The following is a 13,779-nucleotide window of genomic DNA, read 5'->3' as shown; positions in this document are numbered from 1 at the left end:
GAGGCTTCTTGACTTCTGGATTGTATTTGGTTGCTAAGATGACACCTGGATTATATTTGGTTGCTAAGATGGCACATGGATTCTATTTTGTTGCTATGGTAACACCTAGATTCTATTTGGTTGCTAAGATGACACCTCGATTCTTTTTAGTTGGTAAGATGACACCTAGTTTTCATTTGGTTGCTAGAATGACACCTAGAATCTATTTGGTTGCTAAGATGATACCTGAATTCTGCTTATTTGCTAAGATGACACCTGGATTGTATATGGTTGCTAAGATGACACATGGATTCTATTTGGTTGCTATGGTAATGCCTAGAATCTATTTGATTGCTAAGATGACACCCAGATTCTACTTTACTGCTAGGATGGTACCTACAGGTGCATCTAAAAAAATGAGAATATCATTAAAAAGTTAATTTATTTCAGTAATTCAATTCAAAAAGTGAAACTCCTATATTTTATATAGATGTGTTACACACAGAGTGATTTATTTGAAGCATTTCTTTCTTGTAAATTTTATGATTATGGCTTACAGCTAACGAAAACTCAAAATTAGAATATTACATAAGACCAATAAAAAAAAAAGGGTCTTTATCCACTTGCCGACCAGCTGCCGCAAATATACGGCGGCAGTTCAGCAGGTTCCCGCAAATCGCCGTACCCGTATCCGCTTATTCGCCAGCAGGGAAGCTGATCTGCGGGGCAGCGGCCGCGATTGCCACCAGACACCCGCGATCGCTCCCTGTGGCGACAGAACAGCGGTCTGCTGTTGTAAACACGGCAGACTGTTCTGTCAGCAATCAACACAGTTAGAAAGCACCCCCTAGACATAAATTTACCCTTTGATCTCCCCTGGTGTTACCCTTCCCTGCCAGTGTCATTAGTACAGTAACAGTGCATATTATTTAGCACTGATTACTGTAGTAATGTCACTGGTCCCCCCAAAAAGTGTCAAAAATGTCAGTTAGGTGTCCATTCTGTCCGCCGCAATGTCGCAGTTCTGCTAAAAATCACTGATCGCCGCCATTACTAGTAAAAAATAAATAAAAATGACATCAATCTTTCCCCTAATTTGTAGACACGATAACTTTATGGCAAACCAATCAAAATACGCTTATTGTGATTTTTTTATACAAAAATATGTAGCAGATTACAAATTGGCCTAAAATGATGAAAACATTTGATTTTTTTTTTTTTTTTTTATTGGAAATGTTATATAGCAGAAATATTGGGTTTTCTTTTAGAATTGTCGCTTTTTTTGTTTCTAGCGTAAAAAATAAAAAGCACACAGGTGATCAAATACCACTAAAATAAAGCTCTATTTGTGGGGAAAAGGGACATAAATTTTATTTTGGTACAGTGTTGCACGCCCGCGCAATTGTCAGTTAAAATAAGGCAATGCCGAATCGCAAAAAAATGGCCTGGTCATTAAGGGGGAAAATCTTCCGGTCCAGAAGTGGTTAATACAGAAATGTTGGCTTACTGAAAACTATGCCCATGTACAGTATAGTTTGCACTCAATACTTGATCGGGGCTCCTTTTGCATGAATTACTGCATCAACGCGTTGTGGCATGGAGGCGATCAGCCTGTGGCACTGCTGAAGTGTTATGGAAGCCCAGGTTGCTTCGATAGCGGCCTTCAGCTCATCTGCATTGTTGGGTCTGGTGTCTCTCATCTTCTGCTTGACAATACTCCACATATTCTCTATGGGGTTTAGATCAGGTGAGTTTGCTGGCCAATCAAGCACAGTGATACCATGATCATGTGACCAGGTATTGGTATTTTTGGCAATGTGGGCAGGTTTTAAGTCCTGCTGAAAAATGAAATCAGCATCTCCATAAAGATGGTCAGGAGAAGGAAGTGCTGTAGAATTTCCTGGTAGAGGGCTGCGCTGACTTTGGACTTGATAAAACACAGTGGACCAACACCAGCAGATGACATGGCTCCCCTAAATCACAGCGGTCACAATCCAAGCAGCAATCGGGAGCTTTCCATTAGCCGCCAGTAACTGTGCCATTAACAGGCAGTGACGTGCTCTCGGCACAGCTGTTTTTGTGATATTGCATGCTTGGTGCCAAGGCTCATCCTCCGAGAGGCCAGCGCCAAGAGGCTAAAGTCTAGGGTCTTTGAAGGCAACTTGTATTTGACCGCCTGACTGTATCTACCACAAAATAGACTTCAAAGCCCCCAGCCACAAATACACAGACTTGAGGACAATTTGCTATCAAGATACCTTTGATACAGCCAAATAACTCCTAATACGTTATTGCCTTAACTTAAATAGGTAAAGTACACCTGCACCTGAGATGGGCCTAACCCATCATTCTCTAAAATTTCAAACAACACTGCCTTCTGAGACCCCTGCCAACTCCTATGACCCATCCCAGGTATAATCAGACAATCCCCAACATTGCAGAGAAGTGCCACAAAGTCGTCACCGCCCTTAGTCAACTTCCTGAGCTAAAATAAGCAAAGAAAAAGCAAATAGAAGAAAAGTAAAAACCCCGAAAATAATGGGCAAATATTTTGTAAGGTGGGGAGGCAAGGAGAAGCTTGTCGTTGTGACAACTCTTACTGACCCAGAGGAAAAGGCACCGCCCAACATCGCCCCAACAAGGCCCCACCCTTGCTTCCTCCAATCAGGTTAGATCAAATAACCGTAAGGCTGGGCTCACACTGCCCCTACCGGAAAGTGCCACAACTTAAGATACAACTTTGCCACGCAACTTCATTGTGGCTTGCTTGTGACTTCATTAACAGACATCAATGCAAGTCGCGATGAAGTCGCCCCAAAGTAGTGCAGGAACCTTTTTCTAAGTCGCTGTGACTTGAGTTGCACTGATTAGACCGGCTCCGTATTGCATGACAAGTTGCAGCAAAGTGAACCGAGCCTTAAACAAAAGCTACATTTTAACCCTGCATTAACTCCAGGCTGTCCTGCAAACCAAGTCATGTCAAGCCTTCCGCCTATACTGCCCATCTATCTCCAGGTCTTATTATTTAAACCATTTTTTTTTTTTCATTCAAAATTATCCAATTCACCCATCAACACATTTGAGGTGGATAGGGTGAATCACTCCCACTGAACTATTATGTTCCGACAGCGGGGAGACTTCCACACTGACCAGTGCTGCCAGCTGTAGCCGGTGACACTGATTTATCGACAATAACCCTACAGGCTGGTTGTATAGTAGTCAATCTACTGCACAACTAAGATACCCATACATGGATTGAAATTTGGCTGTTACCTGCTGAACCGGACAAACTTTGATACATGTATGGCCGGCTTTAGATGGCCGCTTCCTTTGCTGTAAAGGATAGGAGCGTTTAGTTCCATTTTAACTTGAAAATGGTTTTCTGTGATATGATAAACTGGATGCTGGACAGTGAATTGTGGAGAGGCAGGGGGAATGTCCCCTATTTATGGGTTTTATACCAGCTTTTTTCAACCAGGGTGCCTTCATGTGTCTTCAGGGGTGCCTTGGCAAAAGACCTAGGACTTGCCCAAAAACTATATACAAGCCAGCAGGTGGATCAAGCCTGCCTATTAGTTACACAAAGCCACAGGTTTTCATTGTACAGTACACTATTGCAACTTTCTAGTTGCCAGTGTCCTAGCGACCAATAAAATCATCAGTTGTTAAAGAGGATGTTAGTCGCCTGCAGAGCATCCTTGTTTGCCCCTCTCCTTAGGCACAAGGGTTACATTAGCTGAGTGAAGTAGAAGAGGAACACTGGAATTCTAGTCAATACCACCGTGCAAAGGTGTTTTTGGAAGAATAAATCACTACTAATGTTGGGTGTCCAATGCATGTGGATGTTGTTACATTATGCAAAACTATCTTAGTTTTTTTAATTTTAGAATGGGGTGCCTCGAGATTGTGTGGAATTTTAACCACTTTACCACCGGAGGATTTTGCTGTCTTCCGTCCAGGCAGGGGCGGACTGGGCCGGGAGGCAAGGAGGCAATTGCCCTCCAGGCCGCTCTGATGCTTCCTAAAAGGCCACTCGCTCCGCACCGCTTCCACCCCTGCAGACAGGCAGGACACCCGCCGGCCGCCGCTACATTGTGTTATACTTGCGGTCGGAGCTTCACTGCTCTGCAAGTATACTGTAATACAATGTAGCGGCGGCCGGCGGGTGTCATGCCTGTCTGCAGGGTGGAATCGGTGCGGAGCGAGTGGCCTTTTTGACTGGTGAGTCCAGTCACTTCCCTGTCAGGCGGAGTGATCTCCACCCGACAGATGCTTTCTAGTCCCGGCAGAGTGTGATGTCATCCAGAGGTCAGGAGGCGGGAAGAAAGGACAGAGGAGAGTGCTTCTGCTGAGAACTGCGAGGAAGCTATGTAGATGACCTTAGGTCAACATTCCGTTCCTAAAAGGCAAGGTGAGAGATCGCACCACATTTCAGGTCTTCCCTCTCAAGCCTGCCCTATTATCTGAAGTCCGCGTGGTCCTCTCTCAGCATAGCAGCAATCCCTCTGCAGCCTAGATCCCCTCATGGCACAGCTGCAGCAGCCTCACATCTCTCCACCCCATTGCACTGCTATCCCTGCCTCTCCCTCAGGTTCTCTCCCTATACTCACGAGGATAGTGAAGCCTTGTGCAAGTGAGTTTCAGAGGCTGATAATACACCTTGTGTGAACTGGCTGAAGTGTTTAACTCATTGAGGGGAGGGGTTAATTTACAATGCTGTTTGTAAAATGCAGCATGGAGGGGGTTAATGTACTGCCACTGATGCATTAGTGAGCAGTGGCAGTTAATTAACCCCTTTGTGCTGCATTAGTGACAGTGGCACAAGTGTCAGTGTTAATTAACCCCTGTATTGTGCAGCATGAAATGGCTAATAAACACTGACACTGGTACAACTAATGCAGCACAAAGGGGTTAATGACTGCCACTAGTCACTATGCATCAGTGTCCAGTGGTGTATTTTATTTTTGTGCTACCCTAGGCAAGATTTAAATCGGCACCCCCCATCTAAATGTATACCACCCCAGCCACAGTATACTGTTCACAATGAATGGCTGCGGCTTCCTTATCAGACCCTGGGACATGAGGGCAGAGGATGGGGGTCAATGGGACATAGGACGGGGTCAGCAGGGCAGAGAATGTGGCGGCAATGGTAAGCACTGATCAGGAGCAATGAGTAAGCTGGATTGATATGCAGCACTAGTAGGTGGCACTGATGGACACTGATAGGTGGCACTGATCAAGCTGCACTGATGAGGCTGAGCTTGAATGCACTGGTGAGGCTGCATTGATGGGCAATGATCAGGCTGCATTGATGAGGTTGCACTGATGGACACTGGTGGTGCTGCGTTGATGGGGACTGATGAGGCTGCATTGATGGAAACTGATGAGGCTGCACTGGTGGACACTGATGAGGCTGAAAAAGTGAAAAAATGTGGCGCTCAACAGCTTGATAAAACACAAAGTAAATTATTCCAATGTGCAAACATTCGTGCAAAAAAACAGTCTCTAGTGTCCAAAAAAAAAAGGGTTAAGCAAACAGCCAATAATGGAAACACAGACTTGATAGGAGTGAATCTCAAAAAAGCCTCCACCTCCACACGATCACCCAGTGAAATGTATAGGTACCGCTTACCAAACACTGGACCCCTTAGTTATAGGGGGTCAAACACGCTTATTGATCCACATCAGATCTGACCTTGCACATCCCCCTCTCACACAGGTGAGAGTGTGTAGCCAAATCGATGGAGTATTAAAGAACCGAGTCATAGATGGAGAGAAATGACAAACAGGCTCTCATGGTGCAGTATTACTCATCAAAGGATCATTTATTGATATAAAATGCACTTACTACAATCTGAACAATGAAAAGCCTTAAGATCAGTTTCAGTTTGCTGGGGATAGGAGACGCCGCTCGACGCCTGCGTTCCTTAGACCCTTAGATTGGGAACGTGAGACCGTAAACTTCCGGGTCTAAGGAACGCAGGCGTCGAGCGGCGTCTCCTATCCCCAGCAAACTGAAACTGATCTTAAGGCTTTTCATTGTTCAGATTGTAGTAAGTGCATTTTATATCAATAAATGATCCTTTGATGAGTAATACTGCACCATGAGAGCCTGTTTGTCATTTCTCTCCATCTATGACTCGGTTCTTTAATACTCCATCGATTTGGCTACACACTCTCACCTGTGTGAGAGGGGGATGTGCAAGGTCAGATCTGATGTGGATCAATAAGCGTGTTTGACCCCCTATAACTAAGGGGTCCAGTGTTTGGTAAGCGGTACCTATACATTTCACTGGGTGATCGTGTGGAGGTGGAGGCTTTTTTGAGATTCACTCCTATCAAGTCTGTGTTTCCATCATTGGCTGTTTGCTTTACCCATTTTTTTTTTTTGGACACTAGAGACTGTTTTTTTGCACGAACGTTTTCACATTGGAATAATTTATTTTGTGTTTTATCAAACTGTTAAGCGTCACATTTTTTCACTTTTTCATTTGTCACGTTATTCACGTTGATTTTACAGCTCGCAGAGTGGAAGCAATTTCACCCTAAACACATTTATGGATATGAGTAGTGTTTATTTATTTATACATCACATTCATTTTGCGCAGTTTTTGTTGGGTTCACCAATAATCTTCTTTCACTGATGAGGCTGAGCTGATGGACACTGATCAGGTTGCATTGATGGGCACTGGTGAGGCTGCATTGATGGGCACTGATCAGGCTGCATTGATGGGGACTGATAAGGCTGCACTGGTGAGGCTGAATTTATGGGCACTGGAGAGGCTGCATTGATGGACACTGGTGAGGTTGCATTGATGGGCACTGGTGAGGCTGAATTGATGGGCACTGATCAGGCTGCATTGATGGGCACTGGTCAGGTTGCATTGATGGGCAATGATCAGGATGCCTTGATGGGCACAGGTGAGGCTGCATTAATGGGCACTGATGAGGCTGGACTGATGGGCACTGGTGAGGCTGCATTAATGGGCACTGATGAGGCTGGACTGATGGGCACTGGTGAGGCTGCATTAATGGGCACTGGTGAGGCTGCATTGATGCATTATTTTTGTTAAACCTCCTTTGTTGCTATTAACATTAAATTATGTTACCACATTGTATCATATTTGTCTTGCTTTATAACATCAATTATAAACCAGGTGGGCATAGATGGTGAGCTCGGTGGTTCAAAGGGCCACTTGACTGGACTTGCCCCCCAGGCCCAAGGCTGCCAGTCCTCCCCTGCGTCCAGGCCACTTTTTTGCGATTCGGCGCTGTGCGACTTCAACTGACAATTGCGCGGTCGTGCGACGCCGTACCCAAACGAAATTTACGTCCTTTTTTTCCCACAAACAGAGCTTTCTTTTGGTGGTATTTGATCACCTGTGCGATTTTTACTTTTTGCGCTATAAACAAAAAAAGAGCGTTTATTTTGAAAAAATAACAATATTTTTAACATTTTTTTATATGAAATTCCCCCCAAAAAAGATGTAAAAACCAATTTTTTAAAAAATTTTTGGCCAATTTGTTTTCTGCTACCTATGTTTGGTAAAAAAAATCACAATAAGCGTATTTTGATTGGTTTGCGCAAAAGTTATTGCGTTTACTAACAAAGGGAAAGATTTCTGTCATTTTTGGTGTTTTTTTTTTCAACGCATAATGGCGGCGATCTGCGATTTTTTTTGTGGGACTGCGACATTGCGGCGGACAGATCGGACCCTTGACTGACATTTTTGACACTTTTGGGGTTACCAGTGACATTACTGCAGTAATCAGTGCTATATATATGCACTGTTACTGTAAAAATGACACTGGCAGGGAAGGGGTTAATTTTATTGGAGAGGGAGGGGTTAATGTATGCCTGGTGCTTACTGACGTGTGGGGGGGAGGTGACTGAGTGAGTCATGGACAGATCGGATGTCCAGCTATGCTGAACAGTCCGATCTGTCACTCCCTGTCACTATGGAGATCCGCCCGCTGTGTTTACACACAGCGGGCGGATCTCCACACTAGATCCCCGGCGATCGGGGCAGAGCAGCGGCGATCGCCGCTGCTCCTCCCCTGGCCCGACTCCCGCTGTGAATGAAAACAGCGGGAGCGAGCCTCCGGCGGCGCGCAAGCGCCGCCCAGAAGGGGGAGTGTCTGACGACGTTAATACTACGTCGTCAGACGATAACGAACCACTTTGCCGCAGTACTATTACCGTACTCGGTCGGCAAGTGGTTAAAGTATATGGCCTAGAGCAGTGATGGGGAACATTGGCACCCCAGATGTTTTGGAACTACATTTCCCATAATGCTCAACAACACTGCAGAGTGCATGAGCATCGTGGGAAATGTAGTTTCAAAACATCTGGGGTGCCAAGGTTCACCATCACTAGCCTAGAGTAAAGTGCAACTTGGAGGAGGGCCAGCATGACTTGGGTGGGCAGTAGAGGCAGAGTCATTAGTGGTGTGATAGGGAAAGAGGTAATCCACTTACCTGTTAGGAGGATCCCAAAGGGATGGGGGTGTCCTGTAGGCAGTAGAGGGGAGGAGGATCTTGTCAGAGCTCAGCCGGAGCTTCGCACAAAGGTTTCTCCTGCCATCCCTCCCTTGTTTGTTTTGGTCTATAGGTGCTTCCCAGCCATTTTCTTGTCATTTGGGGGAAGGTTTTACAAGTAGTGAGTTTTTTTTTGTGTTGGGTACATTTTTTCCATTGGCTGTTCAATTTATGAGTTAATTTACTCTTAGTCATAGCAGCGGCGCGGGGTCTATTGGATCTTTGAAGACAATGTTGGATAAAATACTGGAGAATTAGGGGGAGTTGGGCCCATCTGGAGGTATGGGTGTCCTTTTCTAATAATACAATGGTAACATCGGGTTACTAAGTTGGTTGTATACGGTTGTAGGTAAGTGGTAATTGTCCCCGAGCCAGTGTAAGTAGCGACTGGGGGGCCTTTCATGGGTGACAGATACAACCGGTTGGTTAAAAATAAATAGGCCTCTAAAGACCTTAGACCAAGTAGAAATAAGCTGAGTTTTTTTTTTTTTACTGGTTATGTATTGAATGTACAAAGTAGTATATGCATTACGATTGTTTATGTTGTTTTTGTGTTTCAAGCTGCCATGGCCATTCAACTCCAAAACAATATGTGTCGTCTGGTCAATCTTGGAGGGGGGAGGAGGGGGTCAATCGATTATTTTATAGGTAGCCTGAGCCTCGGCATGCTGTGCATTCCTTAGTCAAGGGTGCCTTGACTGATAAAAGGTTAGGAAACACGGGTTTATACAAAAATTGTTTCTTGGCTACATGGCAGGATACAGCAGTAACATGCTATGAGTAAGGCTTCGGCAAAACCCATTAGCGTGTTACTGCTGTATCTTGCCATGTAACCAATAAAGAATTGTTGCAATTGATGTTAACCCCTAGGTGCCAACGGTACGCAAATATGCAGCCTCTCGGTGGGTGGGCCTGGGCGCCAAGAGGCCACATATTTGGGTATCAATTAGCAGACACAGCTGTGCCGAGACCACAAACACCCTGTGCGCTCCTGACACCGTTACCTGTGGCTAACGGAATGCTCGCGATCACTCCTTGCGATCTGGAGCTTTCTGATCATGTGACCACCGCGACATTCAATCGAGTTGCCTGATAATGAACCCCACCTCCCAGAATCTAAAATCCTTTAAAGGGCCAGGAGACGCCTGCAAAAAAGGGGTTCACGAGTAGCTGGCTTCATAGTTTCAGATGATTATTGCTACAATTCAAAGTCATCTGGGCCAGAACATCGGTTTCCCTTCTCCCAGGTAATTTGCAGTAGGGCGTGTTCTTTTTGTTGTACCTACAAGTACTGGGTATTTTTGAAATGGCCATGTGGCAGATCAGTCATCATGGGGAGATACACTATATTACCAGAAGTATTGGGACGCCTGCCTTTATACGCACATGAACTTTGATGTCATCCCAGTCCTAGTACACAGGGTTTAATATTGAGTTGGCCCACCCTTTGCAGCTATAACAGCTTCAACTCTTCTGGGAAGGCTGTCCACAAGGTTTAGGAGTGTGTCTATGGGAATGTTTTACCATTCTTCCAGAAGCGCATTTGCAAAGTCAGGCACTGATGTGGAAGAAAAGACCTGGCTCACAGTCTCCACTCCAATTCATCCCAAAGGTGTTCTGTCAGGTTGAGGTCAGGATTCTCTGCAGGCCAGCAGGCCAGTCAAGTTTCTCCACCCCAAACTCGCTCATCCATGTCTTAATGGACCTTGCTTTATGCACTGGTTCAAATCATTTGGTGGAGGGGGGATTATGGTGTGGGGTTGTTTTTCAGAGATTGGGCTTGGCCCCTTAGTTCCAGTGAAGGGAACTCCTAAGGCATCAGCATACCAAAACATTTTGGGCAATTTCATGCTCCCAACTTTGTGGGAACAGTTTGGGGATGACCCCCTTCCTGTTCCAACATGACTGCACACCAGTGCATAAAGCAAGGTCCATAAAGACATGGATGAGCGAGTTTGGGGTGGAGGAACTTGACTGGCCTGCAAAGTCCTGACCTAAACTCGATAGAACACCTTTCCGATGAATTAGAGCGGAGACTACCAGCCAGGCCTTCTCGTCCATATCAGTGTCTGACCTCACAAATGCGCTTTTGGAAGAAAGGTCAAACATTCCCATAGACACACTCTTAAACCTTGTGGATAGTCTTCCTAGAAGAGTTGAAGCTGTTATAGCTGCAAAGGGTGGGCCAACTCAATATTGAACCCTACGGACTAAGACTGGGATGCCATTAAAGTTCATGTGCGTGCAGACAGGCGTCCCAACTCAATATTGAACCCTACGGACTAAGACTGGGATGCCATTAAAGTTCATGTGCGTGTAAAGGCAGGCGTCCCAATACTTTTGGTAATATAGTGTATGTACTGCAAAATACATGTTCACTTTAAGGGCCAGGTCGCAGTAGCTATTCTGCCTTCAGCTACTGGAAATTTCGAATTTCCTGCCGAACTCTGCTCCCAAGCAAGGAAGCAGTAACAAAAACTTTTGCTGGTTTGGCACTGATAATGTGACGTCATAGAAGAAAGTAAGAAAGAACAGAACACTAGTGTGACACTCTAATAAAAAAAAATATAAAAAAAGTCATGTGCTTTAAATTGCTTCCTTGAAATAACACCGGGATATATATAGATCCACTAATAATATTCCTTTCCTTTATTGCAGGTGCAACACATTCTCCTCATGAAGAAGATTACAGCGGATGTAGAGCGGGAGGAAATTCGGCTAATTAAAGGCTTTAAATAATGTCAATTTTTTTTTAAGTTCTCCTTAATGTGAGGAAAAATAATAAGCTTGTTCCAGGCAGAAGTAGACAAGAGAATCAGTCATTTAATATCAGTGGAGTAGTTAGTGCTTGTAAGCAGCAGTTGGGACTCTACGGAACTGCATCCTCCGGGTTTCCAAGAATCCGTCCAAGGTCTTTTTGGCCGAGTCTGTTGTCCTTATGTCATCCCAGTTCCGGGTTGTGGAGTTTAGAGCTAGCTGACTCACGAGCCATAGAGTCCAATTCTTGTGATCTCTGCCATGTCTTGCCGAAAAAGACGCCATCTGATCGTAGGAATCCTTCAAGGCTTCGCGCAGTGTTTTAATTCCCATTAAAAAAGATATCATGCATTGATTTTTTTTATTTTTTTCCCCCGTAAATTCAACCTATAAATTGTCTACTTGTTTGTCATATTGTAATCTAGTAGGTTTCAAAGTTTTGGAATTCTACTTTGTTTGTATATAGCTTTTCAGTTACCAATCTATTGATTTCACTGTAAAATAAAGGTTCTTGTAAGACGTGACCCTAGACATTATTGCTGACGGCTGAAATCTTAATGCTGAACTCTGGCCTTGGAGGCTCAGCGCCACATGGGTGGTCTGCATGCAAATTCATGCAGTATAAGTGAACCAAAAAGCGCATTAACCTGCCGATGCATAATGATATACACTATATTGTCAAAAGTATTGGGACACCCGTCTTTACATGCACATCAACTTTAATGCCACCCCAGGGTTCAATATTGAGTTGGCCCACCCTTTGCAGCTATAACAGCTTCAACTCTTCTGGGAAGGCTGTCCACAAGGTTTAGGAGTGTGTCTATGGGCAGTGGTCCTCAACTCCGGTCCTCAGGGCCCACTAACAGGCCAGATTTCAAGTATTACCTTGGGGAGATGCAGACTAGAGTACTGCAATCACTGAGCAGCAAATTATATCACCTGGGATGGATTCCAGTTATCTTGCAAACCTGGCCTGTTAGTGGGCCCTGAGGACCAGGGTTGAGGACCACTGTCTATGGGAATGTTTGACCATTCTTCTAGAAGCGCATTTGTGGGGGTCAGGCACTGACGAGAATGCCTGGCTCACATTCTAATTCATCCCAAAGGTGTTCTATCTGGTTGAGGTCAGTCAAGTTCCTCCACCCCAAACTCGCTCATCCATGTCTTTATGGACCTTATGATCATTCGGAAGAAATCACGGTTTGTTTCTCTGTGCCCCTGTGCTAAGTGGGTCTAATGGGAGTGGTTTCATAATTATCAATCAGCTGCTGCACTTGCAGGGCTCTAATGAGGAAAATTGCAGGGTCTGCATCCATTTATATGTGATTTCCTTTCGGGAGTATCTCACTAAAAATGAATAACATTTTTGTTGCAGGGGATGCCTGAAATCTGACTTATATCTTAGTGTAGACTTCTGGGAAAATCAGTGAGCCAATCACACAAGCAGGATATTATGTTTCTGGGGGGCATTCTGTACACCTCCAGGTTGCCATATTGTATTGCATTTTACAGAAAACTACAGCGCTGCAGATTGAATAGGAAAGGTAATTTTTAATACCATTTAATCACAATATGACTGGAGTCTCAATTGTAAATGCTATATTATTATTATTTTTTTTTGCTATTTTATTTCTTACGAAAGTGGAGTTACCATTTAACTTTAAAGGCAACCTATGTTCAATTTAAAAGCAGAAACCTGCAATGGAAGAGGACATTATCCAGCTCTGATTCAGATACTTGTTCTGAAACAATTCTCCAGCTTTACTGTCTGCAGCTGAAATGAGCACCCTGGAAAACGTTTCATGATTTGGAAGTCAGAAAGGGCTGCTGCAATCAGAGGCTTTTCAAAAAGGTTTTAAAGAATAACCTTAAACATACAGAAGTGGGCGATTTACTTTACAAACCTTAAAATAAAATTGTTTGTGCATTTCAGCTTAAAATGCAGCATTTTGGAAGCAATTGCCCTTTAAACTGTTGAGAGATTCAGCTGAACCAAGGAAAAACAATGCAATTATCTTGGATGTCCAATTTTAGTAACAGCGGCTGAAAAATGCCTGTGTACAAATACCAGTAGACAACCCATGCTGAACTCCATGAAAAAAAAAACACTAATCTGTGTGTTCATTAAAGCCCAACTCAGGAAAACCCAAAAATTCCTGCCTGCAGCAAGGTTGCACCAGCACTGCAAGGGTTAACTGCTCATTTAGGTCTAGGGGGCGTGGAAAAGAAGACTACTTACCTGATCTTCTGCTTTTCTGGGCTGCTAGACCGGTCCCCACAGCATCTCTCCCCCCCCCCCCACACACGCACTCCAGCGATCTAAGGTCCTGATGTCATCAAGCCCAATGCAGGGTCTGTCTACTTGAATTATACTTAATATCAGCCTCTTGCAATCCTTTCCCAGCCTCTTGTAATACCATATACAGCAAAAGTCAGACTGGGAGAGGGAGGAGCAGCACAAGGAGGTGTCCTGCAGTGCAGGGAGAATGCTGATAGGAGGAAAGG

General features: G+C 44.5%; 1 protein-coding gene across 1 annotated transcript in view; it reads left to right on the top strand.

Moving 5' to 3' along the window:
- Positions 1-11,793, top strand: part of LBHD2 (LBH domain containing 2) — a 145,006-nt gene extending 133,213 nt beyond the window's left edge. The window contains exon 4 of the mRNA XM_082242698.1: positions 11,176-11,793. Coding sequence (XP_082098824.1) covers positions 11,176-11,243 — 68 coding nt within the window. The 3' untranslated portion in view covers positions 11,244-11,793. The remainder of the gene's footprint in view (positions 1-11,175) is intronic.
- Positions 11,794-13,779: the final 1,986 nt, after the last annotated feature.

This window comes from Pelophylax lessonae, assembly GCF_965119305.1.
Source record: "Pelophylax lessonae genome assembly, chromosome: 13".
In the NCBI taxonomy this organism is placed as follows: Eukaryota; Metazoa; Chordata; class Amphibia; order Anura; family Ranidae; genus Pelophylax; species Pelophylax lessonae.
This window is presented reverse-complemented; position numbering and strand designations above follow the sequence as displayed.